The sequence below is a fragment of the Tachypleus tridentatus genome, chromosome 6 (genome assembly GCF_004210375.1).
Source record: "Tachypleus tridentatus isolate NWPU-2018 chromosome 6, ASM421037v1, whole genome shotgun sequence".
Taxonomy (NCBI): Eukaryota; Metazoa; Arthropoda; class Merostomata; order Xiphosura; family Limulidae; genus Tachypleus; species Tachypleus tridentatus.
Genome location: NC_134830.1, coordinates 96,540,313 through 96,559,639, shown reverse-complemented (window position 1 = coordinate 96,559,639; position 19,327 = coordinate 96,540,313). Strand labels below are relative to the sequence as shown.

General features: G+C 36.1%; 1 protein-coding gene across 1 annotated transcript in view; it reads right to left on the bottom strand.

Moving 5' to 3' along the window:
* Nucleotides 1-13,885, bottom strand: part of LOC143253116 (bleomycin hydrolase) — a 52,334-nt gene extending 38,449 nt beyond the window's left edge. Inside the window, exons 1-3 of the mRNA XM_076506407.1 lie at nucleotides 13,761-13,885; nucleotides 13,515-13,588; nucleotides 153-307 (exon numbers count right to left, since the gene is read on the bottom strand). Of these exons, the coding sequence (XP_076362522.1) occupies nucleotides 153-307; nucleotides 13,515-13,524 (165 nt within the window). The 5' untranslated portion in view covers nucleotides 13,525-13,588; nucleotides 13,761-13,885. The remainder of the gene's footprint in view (nucleotides 1-152; nucleotides 308-13,514; nucleotides 13,589-13,760) is intronic.
* Between the last annotated feature and the right edge of the window lie 5,442 nt (nucleotides 13,886-19,327).

Below are 19,327 nucleotides of genomic sequence, written 5' to 3'. Positions count from 1 at the left end.
AACAAACATAATCAAAATTTCACACATTCTGTAGAACATTTTACTTTGTATACATGTGTTATCTGTCAAAAATCAAGTTACCAAACAATCCCCAAAAATGTTCACAAACATAAAGAACACCACAAAACTGTACATATTTTATATATTTTTACCTTATGTGTATATACATGTTGTATTTTTTCTGTACTTTTTCTTAGAAGGCAAACCTCTAAAGGATCCCGAGTGCTGCAAACATTTTGTGCCAACAGATTTTTTTGATCATTGTCAAATGCTTTCTTAAAAGACTCCAAGGTCTCACTGCTCAAAACTGGAAACAACAGAAAGATACAATATTGATTTAAATTAAAATAAACCTTAGTGAAAATGGTACAGCAGTCCTGAGATTATTAATATAACAGTGGAAAATTTCAAGTTTGCACTTTTTTTTTTACATTGCAATTTTTAAGTGTTTCACTTTGAGGAAATAAAAACTTTTACCATGAATGGTACCCTTACTGCACAGAAAAAACAGATTTCAAAAGCTTTTTTTTTTTTACATTTATATTGTTGTACAGGTGTATTCTTCTGAATAAAATTACACAGCATTTCAAAGAAGCAACATCATTTTGATATTTCAGTTATCTTAATACTTAAAAAAGGGAAAATACTCCATATTACTTAGGTGCCAAACATGCACTTTAGACATTAGTTATCATTTATACAGTGTTTTCTTTTATATCTTTAACACAGCAGTGAAGAAAACAAAAGAACAATAAGAAAAGAAGAAAAAAAAGAACTGCAACTGATTGTGAATACACAGGAAACAAACACTTCACACAGTATGATCCCTTTGCACATAACACACGTACATTACACACAAGTGATTATAAAGTACAACCTCTACTATGCCCTAGAAACCTTGTTTCAATAGCTGCTTAGAAATTCACTACCACATAATACTTTCATTTTGTTACATTGAAATGTGCTATGCATTTACACAGTTCATAAAAATAAAACCACTTTTAGGTTGCTGCTTACAAAAACTAAAACATACATATATACTGCTTATCACTTCTGTTGCAGAAGGTTAACACACTTTCAATTAATTATTTTTTATGTGTTAATTCAATCCTATGTCACCATAAAAGCAAGTTTTGGCACCATAAGTATTTAACAACTATATATTTGCCTCATGGTTAAAATCTCAGCTATTAAAAAGTGTACTCATTATGGTTGACTTGCAGCTTGAGGAAGATGTCCAAGAAAGGATATACACGTAACAAAACTTTTAAATGAGACAGACGTTGTGCCAAAGAATATCATTTTCAAAAAAAAGAGTATTAATTCTACATGAAAAAAGAAAAATCACAGAGAAACATTTACAACACAAATTGCAACCAAATCATTTATGTGCAAAGAGAAGGTTATGTCTATGAAAGAAAATCCTCTGACTCAAAAAAAATATTGTAATGACACTAAGCATATCTCTTGATACCATTAAGAATATAACAAACAAGGAATAGAAAAGGAAAAGAAGTTAACACTTTAGAAACTTCCAGTTACACCTCCAAATCAATATCTACGGTTTGAATCACAACAATCACATTCCTACACAAAAAACCTGTCAAGTCAATCAGTTTAAGTCCTAATGGACTTTTGTGTATTTGATTTGCTTGAAAATAGTGTCTTGAAAGTTAGTCCATACAAAGAGGGTGATCTTGTAAGGATGTAAGGTTTAAAACTCACCTCACTATCCTTTTCAGGAGTATGATACAAAGGAAAATATTATGGCAGCCAATAATGCATATTCATTCTATAATACAACAGGACTAATGATAGAGAAGTTTTCTAAAGGCAATATAGGACCTGGAACATTGTTCTTATACAGCATGATTAATTTAACCATTGTAACTCAATAAAATCTCTGTTGTTACCTTTTTGTATGAATGCAAACTTACATGTGCAAACAAGCAGACGTATCAGTGTAAGGCAAGTGAAAACAAAAATTATGAATATATATATGAATTATAAACAATGTTGAAAGTGACCCCCGTTGGCATCAAAACAGGCCTGGATCCTTCTTATTTTGTTTCTAAAAACCACTATCAGTTGCTGGCTTGAAGTAGACTGAATAAAATATGATTACAAAACTTCACAGTGACTTTCCAAACACCCTGTATATATAAAAAGTGTACTTCAATCACACTCTCTTACAAGAATGTTTACAATACAATCTGCTGAAAAATGTAAGTTGTTTATCTTAAAATGTATGCAAGAGGACCCCATTCCTTTCATCTAAACGAAAAAGATACTCCACAATGTAAAAATGCATTATAAATAGAATAGTAACTTCAATATATTCTGTGCAGCATTAGATAAGTATTATTACATGCAGATCTTTACCAACAAAGATGACAATGTCACATGAAAATTTGTTTTTTTGGGGGTGTTTTTTTCAATAAACACATTTTCCATAGTAAAGTTAGATATAAGTAGCTGAATGAAATGTCTTGAATGTTCATAACACCCATGTTATCCAATTCTTTTTGAAAATCTACAAATCTTCGTTTGTTGTATCTTTATTCTACTTGGCTATCTGTGGCAGCTTCTAATCTATATGCACCATTACATTCATACATGTAAAATTAATGAAGAATGGTCCATTCTAACAGAGGATATGTTTTACTTTTGGTACAATAATGTATGTAATTATAAATTAAATATCTTCCTTACTTCTGAATACATTTCTAACAGATATTTAACCTCTGTGCACACTGTGGCTATTCCTTACATATTTGCCTTTGAGATTTTGCACATCACTTGTCTTGAGTTATCCCCTACCTAACAAGCATAATGAACTGAGCTTGTGCATGATGTAATCATTATGCAACAATAACAGTCCTCCACCAATATGAGAACAGCACATCCTGCATTCACAGCATTTTTCCATAGTACTTGCACTCAAAATTAACTTCATTCTTAGATGAGGCAAAAATAATATATATATATATATTAAGTGGGGAGGTTTGCAGAGAAGTATTGATTGGAGATACATTTTCTGTTAAGCAAAATGTTAATTTCCAAAACTATTTATTTTTCTATTTTTCTCATAGCAGCTAAAATTCCACATTAATGTGATGGAGGAGCTTATGCAACTGTGAAAGTCCAGAGGAGCTCTTCTCGATGAAGGCAAATGGTGTGTGGCATCCTATAGTTGGGGCTTACTTGACAGGTAACACTCATGGAAGACCTCATTCATCTCATGCAGGGTATACTCTTTATCCACATAGAAGAAAGAAAGGAAGAAAGCAAATATAACCTTGTGTCATAGAGACTGGAAGAAAAAGGCATAACCAGCTAAGCTATTGTACAAAACAGGTTAGTTAGACCTGAGGTGTACTAGGTTAGGGTAGTGATTGGTTATGTCATAGTCTGGAATGTGTTCTACTTTACAATTTACTCACCATACATATAGGAATGAGAAATAAAACTCTTTAGATCTCATAAGAAAATTGACCTATTATATAGTAGGGAGTGACCTGCACAGCACAGAGACAGGCACCCTTGCCCTACTTCCTACTAGAGTGTGCTTACCCCTCAGACTATCTACAGAGGACTTCCACAAGTGGTGAAAAACTTACCAAGTTGACCATCTCAGGAGCTAGGGACTATGTTCCACTTGGTGTTTGAAGGGGGTGGGTGAAGAACTGCATTAGGGAGACATCAGACAGGTGCCTGGACCTGAATGGACCTTACTGGCACAAAGGTCTTTTACTGAAGAAAATGCAGTGGGTTTCCACAAAACCAACTTTGTAAAGCTAGCAGGCACATCCCTGGTGCTGTTTTTTTTTGTTTTTTTTTATAACAGTCTATGAAAGTACAGTCTGCAATGAATAATGTAACAAAAACTCCATCTCCACAGTAGGCACTTTAGGTGCCACAGTGAACGGCTTTAATGTTTACATTATCCCTAACCCATTGTGGGTTTAGGAAAGTAAAAATACCGTCAGACAATACTGGACACTAGGTGGATTCCAAGAAACAAGGAGGAATAAATTAGAAACAGGTAAGGAAATTTTAAAAAAATGTTCTTATCCATTAAAGACAGTAAAGTGTACTGGAAAATGATGACTTTCAGTAGGTGATATCCTGAAAGAGATGAAACTGCCACACTGGAAAATATGGAAGTGAAGGTGTTAGGTAGGAGTCCACACTCCTACCTGAAGAATCTTATTCAAGGGTCATCAAAGCTGAGACCATAAAATGTACTAAGTTGTAGATTTGATGTGACACAAGCAACAAGCATCTCCATCTATGGAGGAACAGACGGACTGGATGAGCTGACAGATTTATCTGGTTAGTAAACAAAACAAGAGACTCGAGATGAAGAGTGGTACAACAGCAAAAGTAAACGATTGTGAAAACTCTGAAGTGGAGTCATGAATGCCAAATAACTGGGCACAACAGGCAATCACAGTTTGGTCAAAAGAGGGGCAAGAGTTATAAAAAAAAACATGGTAGAAAAGGTAAAATCTCCTTCCTGAGCTGCCCAAGTCTTAGGAAGAAACAAGCAGTCAGGGATTAGCATACAAGTAGATATGTGAAAAAAACTATGGTAGACATTCAATGCAATAATATTAGATCTGAGACCATCACAGCAAGCAGGAGAAGGAAAATTGTTTCAAGAGTGAAATGATATAAATAAAATATGTCCTAGGGTTTACATAGGCAAAGGAACTGGATGAGGGTGGTGATGAATTAAGAACTAGAGCAAAGTGAAAGAGCATAAAAGAAAATGAGAGAACCATAGCATAAAAAAAAAAATTATTCAATAAGGCAACCTCATAGCCTGTAGTGGTAGAAATAAAAAATCCTTGATCGAACAAAGATGTAAAAAAACCAAATGGTGGGATACAGTGTGACAGTCTGGTGATAGAGCACAAAAGATGGGCCAAGAAGGAAGAACATCCCACTTTTTTTTAATAAATAGAAAACGTATAAGGGCAACACTATCTGAGAAACCTGACAAACAAGTAAGGAGCAAAATAAACATTGTGTGTGAAGATGATGTGATAACCCTCTCAGTGAAAGAATGACATGAGTTTGAAACAAGACTAAGACAGAAAAGGAGTTGCCCTGGAGTCAGTCAGTGAGTTAAAAAGAGGAAACCATGCATGAGTTAGCCAAAAAGGTGCTACCAACAGGACTGGACAAGGTCTGCCAGGAATCAACACCAAGATTTGGGAGAAGGTAAAAAGGAAGGTACACATATGGTTAGTGAGGAAACCAATACTGGCTGACAGCATCTACAGCCAGAGTTGTTGAATGCGATACTGGAACACAAAAAAAGGAAGTTAGGTTTGGTATTGAAAGGAGTGGTAAAGGCATTGATTATTTGCATGCATCTACAACCAGAGTTGTTGAATGAGATACTGGAACACAAAAAAAGGGGGTTAAGTTTGGTATTGAAAGGAGTGGTAAAGGCATTGATTATTGGCATGCCCAAATTTGAATAAGTCTTACAAAATACTTGGGAATGGTGTGACCACTCCACAGGAATAATCCTGTCTAGTTGAGAGAGTTGATGTGTCACCAAGTTCAAATCTTCACAGACATAACAGACTGACAAACAGACCCTCTATGAGTGAGCCCAAACAGAAAATTCCTGAATCAAAGACCCTTAGAAATGAGTTCTACATGAATGATTGATATGAAGAAAACCACAAATATTTTGGAGTAGTACGTACATCCCACAAGAAACCAGTCCTCTGAAGCCATGGAGTTATCCAATGACTCATTCCATAACAAATGCACTGATGAAGAGTTAGAAATCTAGACAGGGGGTGGCAGCTGACTGCTGAACACAGTGTTGACACGATCCAGCCACCATGATAGATCCTTGAGAAGAAAAGGTAACAGCATCGCAACAGATGACAGAGGACCACAAGACATTTTCCATTGGTTGGTCGAAGTTCACTGAAGAAACCTTGTGTTAAAAAGACATGAGAATCTCCAAAAGAGTCTAAACCACTCATTCAAAAAGTGCAGGAAGGAGAGGCAAAAGTTTAGGAAACTAAATGCTCTATGTTACACAGATGAATGGAGAAAACTGATCACAACTGAGTTAAAAACTGAAAGAACACAAACAAGTTGGACCACCTACTAAGTCGTGGGCAGTAAACATTTGAAGAATTTGACCAATGAAACCAGATGAGCCACCTCTTGGAGTAAAAGTGATGTGGTCAATATGGAATTCTCTGAAGAGAATATGAAAAGAAGAAACTCATCCAAGTGATAATGGAAATTAAGACAAGACAAGGGGCATAGCAAGCAAATGCTCTCATGTTTGAGATGAAAACAAAAGAAGCCAAAGCAATACCAATCCAAACTAGTACTCCTGACACTGGTGAACAAAACAAACAAAAAAAAAAAAACAATGGGGGGAAGAAGCAAACAGAATATGAAGAATGGTATCCAAGATATTGACCTTGGTCATCTATAGTCCAGAGATAAAGTACTCATGGAGATGGTGATACTACTCCAGCTTGAACCAGACAGTGGTTGAAAGAGGAAATGTTGATAACAGTATGCCAGTCCCAGGTCTTTTTAGGAATAACAAAAAAAAATAAAAAGTAAGCCCTGAAAAAGATCAAAGGACATTCTCTATTGCTCTCATGTCCAAAATTTTGTTTATTTGTAATTAAGCATAAAGCTATACAAAGCTAAAAACTTTATCAAGTTGGTCAGTGTCACCATCACCAATAACACTGTCCAATGTTACTGATAAACCCTGGGAAAAAACATGTTTAAAATATTGCTGTCGTTGAGAATTGTAACAATGGCAAGAAAGTAAAATGTGGCTAACAGTGATTTAAGTGTTACACAAACTACACATTGGTGCATCAATTCCAGATAAAAGAAAACAATGAGTTAAAAAACTGTGACCAATGCGTAGTCTAGTTAGAACGACTTCCTCCTTCCAAACATTAGGAAAGCTAGATGGCCAAAGCCCAATATAGGGTTTTATTTGAAAAAGCTTGTTGTCGCGTTGCTCACTCCAATTGGACTGCCAGCTGGCACGGATCCGAGCCTTGAATACGAGACCATAGTCCATGTACGGAAGAGGCACAGTGGTGATAGTGCCGGAGCAGATAGATTTAGCTGCCATGTCTGCAAACTCGTTCCCGCAAATACCAACATGGCCTGGTATCCAGAAAAACTGGATGGAAGTAGCAGCTAATGAGAAATGGGCCAGTCGGTTTTGGATATCAGCGAGAACAGAGTGTGAGCCAACGTGTAGCGATTCCAAGGCCTGTACAGAACTAAGCGAGTCAGTATAAATAGTGCAGTTGGAGTACTGCTCAGCTACAATATGATCCAGGGCAAGAGATATGGCATACAGTTCAGCAGTGAACACAGAAGCTGTAGAGGGGATTCTGCGTACAACCACCGAACCGCAGCAAACCATAGCAGAGCCCACTGAATTACCTGATTTGGAACCATCTGTATAAATGGGAACAGAATGATTGTTTGAAAGATGTTCATTAAATAAAAGATGGTACTTCCAATCTGGAGTATCTGCCTTTCTCAGATGACTTACAGAAAGGTCACATTTGGGGACTGTAATAAGCCATGGTAGAATGAGCTGACCACTGGATTCTGTAATGTTATCCAAGGACAGACCCAATTCATCCAATTGCGCCCGGATGCAAAGGCCAAATGGAGCAATGGTAGATCGTCTGTTCTGAAACAGTACGGCCCACCGAGGAAGGAAAACGCATCCCCAGGTGAGATGCTTTGTTAAGGAACGAAGTTTCGAAGAATACTGTAAAGATAGTTGCAAACGGCGAAGGTGCAGAGAAGGTTCATGAGATTCAACGTATAAGCTTTGAACTGGAGAGGTACGGAAAGCCCCAGTGCAGAGTCAAAGTCCTTGGTGATGAATGGGGTCCAGCATCTTTAAGGCCGAGCCATAGACCATTGATCCATAGTCGAGTTTTGATCGAATAAGAGCACTATATACCTTTAACATTGAACATCGATCTGCTCCCCAACTGGTAGAAGAGAGGACACGGAGAATGTTCAGTGCTCTTGTGCATTTGACCCGAAGCTGCTTTAAGTGTGGTATAAAGGTCAGCTTACGGTCAAAGATAAGCCCCAAGAACTTGGTCTCAGGGACCACTGGCAGCAAAACTTCACCGATATGAAGTTCAGGATTAGGGTGAATACTCTGTTGGCTGCAAAAGTGCATGCATATGGTTTTAGAGAGAGAGAAATTAAAGCCATTCGCCACAGTCCACTTCAGTACACGACTGAGGATAGTTTGTAGTTGCCGCTCAATATATCTCATGTTTGACGACTGACATGAGATGTGAAAGTTGTCGAGATACAGCCCATTCGCAACAGTGAGAGGGAGTTGTTCAGTGATGGCATTTATCTTTATACTGAAGAGTGTGACACTCAAAACACAGCCTTGAGGGACTCCAAGTTCCTGTACAAAAGAACGGGAAATTGTCGAACCCACATGAACTTGGAATCTCCTCTCCATTAAAAAATTTTTAATAAATATGGGTAAATGGCCACATAACCCATATGTATGGAGGTCTCGCAAAACGCCATACCTCCATGTTGTGTCATAAGCCTTCTCAATGTCAAAGAATATTGATACAAGATGTTGGCATTTGAGAAAGGCTTCTCTGATTGATGTTTCAAGACGAATTAGGTTGTCTGTGGTGGAGTGCTGTCATCGGAACCCACACACTGGGTGGGCGAGAGGAGGTTGTTTGATTCGAGGAACCAAACAAGACGAGCATTAACCATCCTTTCTAAGGTCTTACAGAGACAGCTCGTCAAAGCAATTGGATGGTAGTTTGAAGGAATCTTGGAATCTTTCCCTGGCTTAGAGAAAGGTAAAATAATAGCCTGGCGCCAGGCATCAGGAAAAACATTCTCCTGCCAGATCTGGGTAAAGACAATCAGAAGGACATAAAGAGAAGCAGGAGATAGATGGTGCAGCATGTCATAATGAACATCATCAGGTCCAACAGATGAACTGGCAGACTGATGAAGGGCCATTTTCAGTTCCACCAATGCAAAGGGACAATTATAGTCAAAGAAACAGTCAGTTCGAAAGGAAGGAGGTGAATGCTCTGCCCGAGTCTTGATGGCCAAGAAGGTGGAGGAACAAGCAGAAGTGCTAGATACCTGGCAAAAGCTTTCACCAAGAGTATCAGCGATGCTTTAACCATCAGAGAGTAAGATCGAGAGGGGGACAGAATTGTAGTGCCCATTAACCTTTCGAATCCTGTCCTATATGATCTTGGAACTGGTGGCAGAAGATATACTAGTTGTGAACTTAATCCAAGATTTCTTCTAGCTTTGACGTCTTACCCACCTAGCATGTGCACGGGCCTGTTGGAAAGTGACACGGTTTGAAAGTGTGGGATATCTACGAAAAGTATCCCAGGCCTGTTTTTGAACCTTCCATGCTAACTGGCAAGCAGAATTCCACTATGGACGAGGATATCGTGGAAAACGTGTTGAGGTTTTAGAAATACACTGAGCAGCTGCTTGTATAATACAGCCAGTTACCACTGCCACACAGTCGTCTATGGATGGCTGGTTTACAATGGCAGGATCAAGTTCTGCGAGAGCAGTGAAAGTGGACCAGTCTATCTGACAGACTAGGTGCATGAAAATAAGTGGAAAACCAGTATTGAAAAGAGAAAGCTTGTGATCAGAGAGCATACGCTCTACAGAGCGACCCTCCCATCAATAACAGCACTTCCCCAGAAGGGATGATGTCCATTAAAGTCCCCTAGGATTAGAAAAGGAGACAGCAACTGTTCAACGAGAGCATCAAGATCTGATTGATCATATGTCTCTCCAGGGAACAGGTAGAGAGAACAAACAGTGATGGTATGACCCAATAAACACAGATGGCTACGGCCTCCAAGGGTGTGTTGAGTGACAAAGACAGGGTGGGCACATGCTAATCAACCAATAGTGCCACCCCTCCATGTACTCGTCCATCACACAGCCTGTCATTTCTGTACAGAGAAAACTGCCGAATGGTGACTGTATCAGTAGGTTTGAGAAATGTTTCTTGTAAGGAAAGACAAACAGGATGGTAGGAAGCAATCAGTGTTTTGATATCATCCAGATTAGAATGTAAACCTCGACAGTTCCACTGTATCAAGGTGGCCATTTTTAATGACGGGTAGGTAAAGTGGCTGGAGAACCCTTCTATCTACGACCACGTCTTTTTTCCTTAGTGTCCTTAGTCGGAGGATGTCTATCAACCTCCATGGATCCTGCCCTGGGTCGAGTGGGCAGGTCTTTGGTATTGGAAGGGGATTCCAGTGACTGAGGATGCAAACGAAGGATTGTTTTGCCTCTTGGGATGGGAGTAAAAGATGTATCAGAAGAAATGCCTGTATTTGAAACTGAAGGATGTGGATCCTGAGGTTTGTTGGAATGTATGGGAGAAACAAAGATGGGTGTGGATGTCGATTCATCAACCTTTTTGACCATGGAGGTCAAAAGGCTTTTCATTTGTTTTGAAAACGATTCTCTTGGAGGCACAGAGAGATCTGTCTGCACTCCCACTGTAGTTGTGGAATGAAGTGCAGCAGCATATGTCCGAGATGGAGTGGTGGGCAGCAATTTCCGAGCCTCACGATAACTAAAGTTATGTATCGTTTTCAAACGTTGCACCTCTTTTTCCTCCAACCATTTTGGGCAAAAACGAAAGTAGGAGGGGTGAGAACCATTGCAGTTGATGCAATGTGGGTCCATGTCACATTCATAGGCATCGTGGTCCTTGCTCCCACAACGAGCACATATCAGGGAACTACAACATGATGTTACAGCAAATCTTCATCAACTGCAGCCAGCAGCAAGTCATAATTAAACTCAACAGGATAACCTGAATGTGGCACATCACTTAAGCTGCAGTCACCTGATCTGAACTTCTGAAATCACCTTTGACATTTTCTTTCATTGAGAGAATCTTCACCATGAATACCTTGAATGTTTCGTGTAGTTTCTCCTGCACTATTGCCTTTTTTAAATTCGTAAAGCATTATATGCGTCATATGTTCCTCAGGCACATCCATCTTCATAAAAGTTTATTTGATTAATGATCTAAAAAAGTGAAATTGGGTTATATATACACAAAAACGGCTCGTTTGGGTTGAGAAAATATTTTACATAGAAGAGCGAACTTTATTTGTCTGAACATTTTTATACATGTCCTACTATACATTTTAGCCATTAAAGCTTCAAACAGAAATGATGATGCACTTTCTGTATTAAATTTCTGAACATTACTTATGGGATGGCCTGATATATAAGCACATCCATTCAAGACAGTGCCAAGAGTAAGAATTAAGTTAAATTTGAATGCAAATGCTTATGAGGATCTGTTTTGCATTAACACAGATAACATTATGTGGGAGATAGCTCAAGGCTAGTGGAATATACAAAATCTCAAAATGCAGATAAGTGAGGAATAGGTACTATTTGCAGAGGGGCAAGTCTCTTGTTTCAGAATAAGTCATTTCAATTCCAAATGAAATTTTACTATATGTAATAACTATATGCGATACAAACTGCACTTTGGAATACAAATTTATCTTCTGAATACATAACCTTGCTTGATAAAATAATAAATTGATGTTTATAAAACATTACACACACACACACACACACACACACATATATATATATATATATATATATCTTTTATACTGCATGACCACTTCACTAGAAGTCTTCAAATATACACATGTATATATATACATGAAGCATGTAAGGAGTCACATGACTGCTTGTTCCCTTAAAGTACTAGGACACATCCATGTCATGGTCGGTTTATAAAAAACAACTTCCAATCAAACACATTTCCTGGATGAAGCCCATCTAAAAGGAACTTTGTCATCAAAGACCAATTATATAATGGGTTGAACAAATGAAAAGATGATTTGACAAATTGATGAAGTAAAAACAGATGTTAGACTGTATCTCAGTTTCATGATTAGTTTGTTGCAGAAAAAAAAAATACACACAATTACTTTGTGAAGCCCACCTATTAAAGACCAATTATATGATGGGCTATTGGCTATAAATGACCAAATGAAAAGATAATTAAACAAATTCATAAAGTATAAACATATGTTATACTACATCCCAGTTAACCTAATTATTCAACACTAGCAATATTTCAATATCTTTATGTATATTATGCAAAGGACTAAAAAACTGCCATATGGCAATTAATAACTAATTAAAAAACAGATTAACTAAAAATCAAACATTGTTTCAGTGAAGTTTAAATTGCAATTTAACAGTTGGCAATGAATAACTGAAGCATTTAATGATGAGCCATTTTTAGGCGCTTCTCTGATGATGGTAAAGTAAAATTATGGATAACACCATACGAAAAACTTAACTCTTCTTTTGCTGTTCTAAAATGAAAAGTGCTGATTATTTGAACAGAAAATAACATCAAATGAACTTTAAGAATGTTATTTACCATGTTTACTATGAAATTCTGAATTTTTACCAAGATGGGTAAGGACTCTTCCAAAATGATAATACAACAATCTGTCATGCCCTTATAGTTCTAATTAATTCAAAGATCATGATAGTGATGTATATATCTTTCTTTATCAGTACAAACACTGCATCTTGATCCACTTGAGCATCCTTGCAACAAATTTCAGCATTGCATTCTCCACCCTAACTTTAAGAACCAGTGGCAGACCATATTTCTTGTCAATGCACTACAATCAAACAACATACCTTCCAGCAATTTTTGCATTCAATGCAACATTAAGTTCAGATTATAAAATGTGGTCTAGTGAAATATTAGGTGGTAGCCCTACTAAACTCAGGATAAAACATACCTGAGAGCTGACACACTGCAACATTATCCCTTACCCTTTAGAATAACAATTTTAATATTTTTTGCTTGCTTCTACTACCTCCATACTGCCCATTCAATCATTAAATTTAATTATCTTAACAGTTCATTACTATTATGACTTTCATCTTAATCTATTTTTGGTACAGGCTTTTGTGAAACATTTTTCAGAATACATTTATTTTCAGTCTGTTTAAGAATTTTCCATTGAAGTAATGTACCCATTCTATACTCCCCATTAATAGTATACTGATACTAATAGCAACAACTATTATTGGTTTTGGACATCAGTACCTGTATGTTCTAGTAAATAGATATTTTTAGTCAAATTTTATTTAATATTGAATGTAAGATAGAAAATATTGTTACTACTATTACTAATATATACAGACACATGGAAATGAAAATTAACTCACTTAAACCTACAACTTGTAAAACAATGGTAAAATTCAACTACATTTCTATCCTAACGCTAATAACATTTGTATGTGATAAAGTAGTAATATATATAATACTATATTACTATTACTACTACTAATATTACTTACATTACAATACTAGTATTACTAATAGTATTTTTACTATTACTATTAGTATCATTACCACTAACCACAAGCCATTTTCGTTTTCGACTAATTCTCTGTTCTTATATTCCCTGGTGTATTCAAGTAGATCCGAAAGAGGCTTAAAAAAAAGAAAAGATAAGAGGTTATTACCAAGTGCTATGACCAATAACGCGATGTTATTACAACTGCTGAGAAACGGATATTTTTTAAACCTATTTCTAATTTTTGGGACGAACAGATGACATTTCGACAGCAATTTTGGTGAAAAGAAAAGAGAATGTGTCACATACAGAGCTATATAAATTCTTATCCTGAGATTTTGGTTTGCTTTGGATATGACACTAATGGTAGATATGGCTCTCAACGCAAATATACATAAATTGTAATGCTCGAACTTCGCATTTATTTTCATTTATGAATTTTTTAATTTCTTTACTTCTGTACTCTGATTAAGTTGTGGTATTTTTATTTGTTTTTAGATATCTCATTTTAATTGAATAAAGCTTTGTTTGTGATTTCGATTTTAATATTTTTGTCATAACAATTTATTTAATCAAATTTATAAAGTTATTCTGCGAGAAAAGATTGCACAAGATGCGCCTCAGAACGCCAAACATTGAAAATTGTTGGTCTGTAATTTTTCTTATTTTTAACAACTCTCGAGGATTGTCGACTTGACAAAGTAGGGTGTCTATTTATACATGTGGGGACAAGTGTCTTTGAAATGATCAACACTTGTTGCAACTGATTGCAATAACGTTATTTTCATTTTGAAGGACTCTTATTTGAAGTTCACAAAAGAAATTCTTGCTCACCATTTGGTACCAGTTCGTCATAAAAAGCTTGATGAGGAAATAGAACAATTCCTTTAGACTCTTAAATGTCATACCAAAGATTGTAACTTCAAACAGGTTACTGCTGAGAAAAATAAAGAGAAGTTTATCAGATATTTCTTTATTAGAACCCTCAGATCTAGTGTCATTAAGCAACGGTTGCTAAAAAATAAGATGTTAGAATTAGATACAGCCATAATCTCAAAAAGGCTCAGAGTCTTATTTGACATCTGCTATTCCAGTGACTGCAACAAAATTTAAAGTATTTTTTTAAAAACAAGTAACAGCTTGTTGTATAAAACGATGTCGAAAGGATTGACGCTGCTGCTCCTTCAAATTTTACATGTTTCAATTGTGGTGATTGAAGACATTCACGGGAGACATGTCCTGCTAGAAGAACAACGTACAATAAATGTACTAGCTTGGGCCACTTTGCAAAGAGGTGCTAGGTATTTATCAAATGCTTCCTCATTGGCTGTCCCTATTCTGACTGTGAAATCTTCTGCATCAGTTAGCATTCAATTTATTTCCAATGTAGCTGCGATAATCAAAGGGCATACCGCTGGTGCTTTGATAGAGACGGGAAATCTCAGAATTTGATCTAAAAAAGTCAAACTCTAGTATCTTCCGTAAAGCGTCCTGTTATCCCAACGTTTAGAATTGTTACAATGGTTTCTTCTAGCCCATATGTAAGTGTTCAAGGTTTCTGCACTATTGACATCTCGCTAAATCATTGAGTATACAATGATATGGAATTCTTAATACTCTCAAACCTACGTACTGATCTCATCCTAGATATCTCTTCTCAAGACTACACCAAGGTGTCAAGATAGATTTTAAAACTGTTGAACGTCCTCTTGAAGTAGGTGGATTAAGTATTATGAATGCCTCATCAGCCTTCAACCTGGCCAGGTGGTTCAGGCACTCGACTCGTAATCCGAGGGTCACGAGTTTGAATCTCCGTCACACGGTCAATCCCATTATTCGTTGGTAAAAGATTAGCCCAAGAGTTGGCGGTAGATTGTGATGACTAACTGTCTTCCCTCTAGTCTTACACTGCTAAATTTGGGACGGCTAGCCCATATAGTCCTCGAGTAGCTTTGCGCGAAATTCAAAAGAAATCAATCATCAACCTTTTGCTAACCTTATAACAGATTTTCGATCAATAGTTACTGTGATAAGTCACGACGCTTCAATAAAATACATCTTAAATTTATAGAAGGTAAAATGTCATTGAACTAATTAATTCTTCTTGGTATGTGCAAATGGTTATAATTTCAAAGGAACTCAAGAAAAAATATCTAATTGTTGAAATTTCACAGACAATAAACTGATTTACACAATTGGAAGCATATATTTTGTCGCGTATTGAAGAACTTGTTAATAAAATAGCTAAGTACGAGTATTTCAGTGTCGTATATCTTTCTATCGCCTATTATCAGGTGGAGGTCAATAAGATAGATTGACGGTATATGGTTTTTGAAGCAGCTCACATCTACATCAGTTCAAACTGGGATTTACTAATAGTGTAGCAGCTTAACAGTGTGTCGTTAATGATTTTATCACCAATAACAACCATGCATGGACTTAAGTATATATCGATAATGTGACTACATGCAACACAAACAAGGAAGAGCGTGATGAGAATGTTGGGAAATTTTGGCGTGCTGCTACAAAAATTAACTTGACAAAGAAAAAATACATATTTGCTTTAACCTTTCTTAATCTCCTGGTGAAATAAATTCTGGTCCTAACCATCTTTGCCTTCTTCAAGATTTTACACTATCACAAATGCTAAATCACGCCAACATTTGCTTAGATTTTTCACATACCGCAGTAAGTGGATCCGTAAGCAAGGAAAAAATCAATCCATTAGTTAGTGGGAAGGAATTTTCATTGTTAAAAAAAGAGAATGGATGCTATACAAATGCTTAAAACAAGTATATCTAAGGCTGTTGTTGGTGTCATCAAAGCTGATATGCCCTTCATGGTGAAAACAGGCACATATGAAAATGCCATAGCTGTTACTTTATTGCAGAATGGCAGACCAGTTGTGCTTTTTTTTTTAGAACACTTAACAGTGCTGAAAAGACTTAACATGTTATTGAAAAGGAAGCATATGCTATAGTAGAGGCCATTAGAACGTGGGGCGACTTTTTGGTTGGTTGCCAATTTCGTCTGCTTGCGAATCAACGCTTTGTATCCTTCATGTTTGATACTAAACATTCAAGTAAGACTAAAGATTATATTTTATGCGATGGCGAATTGAGCTAGCTGATTATTCGTATGACATCTGATTCCATTTTGGCTGGGGAATTGTTCAGAAGACAATCTTTCTATAGTATTTTGTGCTATTTCAAGAGTTTCTGTTTTTCTCAAAAAATTGCACGCATCTCCGGTTCATTCTGATGTGCATCACATGTTTTATTTTATACGTTCTAGAAACCTGCCTCATTAACAAAGTCACATCCTCTTTTCCCATTTTTGCTAAATGCAAATCACTGTTTTACCAACTTGAAGATACTCATTTGATAAAAGCAGTTCTGCCATTTGAAAGACTTAATATAGATCTCGTATGTCATGTTCTGACGTCCTCATCTTCATATATATACTTCTTGACAGTTGTGGACGAGTATTCCTTATTTTTATTTGTACTCCCCTACCGTGATTTGAGTACTTCTACTCTCTCTCTCTCATTGTTTGGGTATATATACGTGTATACCCAGGAGGGTCAGGTACATCTGACCTCTTCCTCCTTCCTTTCCTTGTTAGTGTGAACTGCTTAGTATATTAAAAATTATTACATGAGGACCAGACTAACCCACATTTACTCAGGCCCCTTTCAGGGCAATGTCCATGTATTTTGCACCATAACACTTATTTATTATTATTATATATAATTTTTATTTATTTATTTTCATTATTTTTTTAAATAATTTATCTTAATAATCTAATATATAAATTAATCGGGGAGAGGTGTTTAGGACTATCTTTATCATACATGCAATATCTATCGAGCTCGTATAATAGTTTATCTTTTTTCTAATTTTTATCAAAATACTTTATTGTATTATGTAGGAGTCTATCTGCTATTGTTTGTGTGTTTGAATATTTATGCATAAACTTTGAAGAGGTGGTTTTAGATACTCTATATGCTGTCGTAAGTAGTGAATTTTGTAATGACTGTAGTTTGGTTTTCAATTGTTCTTTGCTTACGTTAATCCATGCTGGAGCTGCATAGTCTATTACAGGTCTTATATAGGTTTTGTATATTTTGAGGATGTTTTCAGATGCTGCTCCACTGTTTTTAACAGTTAGCATAGTTTATGTATGCTTCGCCAAATCTTTTTATATTATATTATTTTATATAATTTTTATATTATTTACATGGCTTGTCCAAGTAAGTTTAGAATCATACGTTAATCCTAGAAATTTTGCAGATGTAGCAGTCTGGAGAAGTGCTCCATTCATGTAAATATGTGGTTGTACTTTTTCATGTTTCGTTGACTTTGAAAATATCACTAGTTGAGTTTTTGCTGTGTTTATTTTGAATCGATATTTAAGGCAGTATTTGTATGTTTGTGGCTGCTATTGCTGGTGTTGGCTCCAGATTGCTACATCATCAGCGAACTGTGACGAGTGTCCATGATTTAGATCTTTAAATGGCATATTATTCACGTACATGATAAAGAGAATAGGGCTAACCACTCCTCCTTGAGGGACGCTGGCTTCTGGAGTGAAGAACTCCGAGAAAGTTCCCTCTACGTTTACTCTACATTGTCTGTTTTCCAAAAAGTTAGAGAGCCAGCGAATAATTCCACGCGATAGTCCCATTTCATTCATACGAAACCGAAGACCATTGTGCCATATTGTGTCGAATGCCTTCTCGATGTCGAGTAAGCAAGCGACAGTGCATTCTTTTTTATTAAAGCTATTTATTATTATTTCAGTTAACCTAACTAAGTGATCTGTCGTTTGTCTAAATTTTCTGAATCCGTTTTGTTCCTAAGGTAATTTTGATGTTATCTCCAACAATGTGGAGAGTATATTACTTATTATTCGTTCAAGAATTTTACCAGCACAGCTGGTCAGACTGATTGGTCTATAACTGTTTGGTTTATTGGCTGGCTTACCTTCTTTATGGAACATTAATATACTAGCTTGCTTCCAAGAAACTGGGATCTAGCTAGAGTAGAATGATAAATTAAAGATTGATAGTAGATGATCAACTAATTTCGGAGTGCCTCTTTTGACGAGAATTGTTTGTATACCATCATTTCCTAGTTTGTTTTTTGAGTTCTTAACTGCTTGTTTGAGTTTTGTTAATGTGATTTTTTTTGGTAAGCAATATATTATTATAGTTATTTATGTTATTGTTGTTAATATTGAATGGCAAATATGGTTTGTATAATCTGCGTTATTTGTTACATGATTGTTTACTGTATTGTAAAAATAATTATTCATGTCTGGGTTGTTATGTGTTTTGTAGTTGTTGTCTGAAAGCTTCTGCTTTTTCTTTGTTGGTGTGTGCTAATGTGTTTTTATGTTTTAGTGTTGGGTATTATCTTGTTGTGGCTTCGTTGGCGAGTCTTTTCATTTAGTTGGGAGCAGACGTTATCCTATTTTTCCTTGTTTAATAATTTAATTTCTGCTTTGATTTTATTTATGATACGTTTATTTGTGTTTTTATTTCTTTATCTCTTGTTGCCATGAGCTGTCTTAATTGTTTTACCAGTTTTATTAGTTGTTTGTTTGGCTTCCATGCATTATTTATAGTTTTATGTTGTTGCTTTAGCACAGAGTCAATTGCTGCTTTTAGTAGGCACTCCGTGATTATCAGACTATAACAATCAATTTCTGTTTTGTTATTGGCTGTATACTTAATATTTTCAGGAAATACGATGTCTAATTCTTTTTTATGTTTTTGCCAATTTGCTTTTTTGTAGTCGAATTTGTCTTGTTTAAAGGTTATATCTTTATGGGGGTTGAGATTGAAGACACACCATATAGGTAGATGATCACTG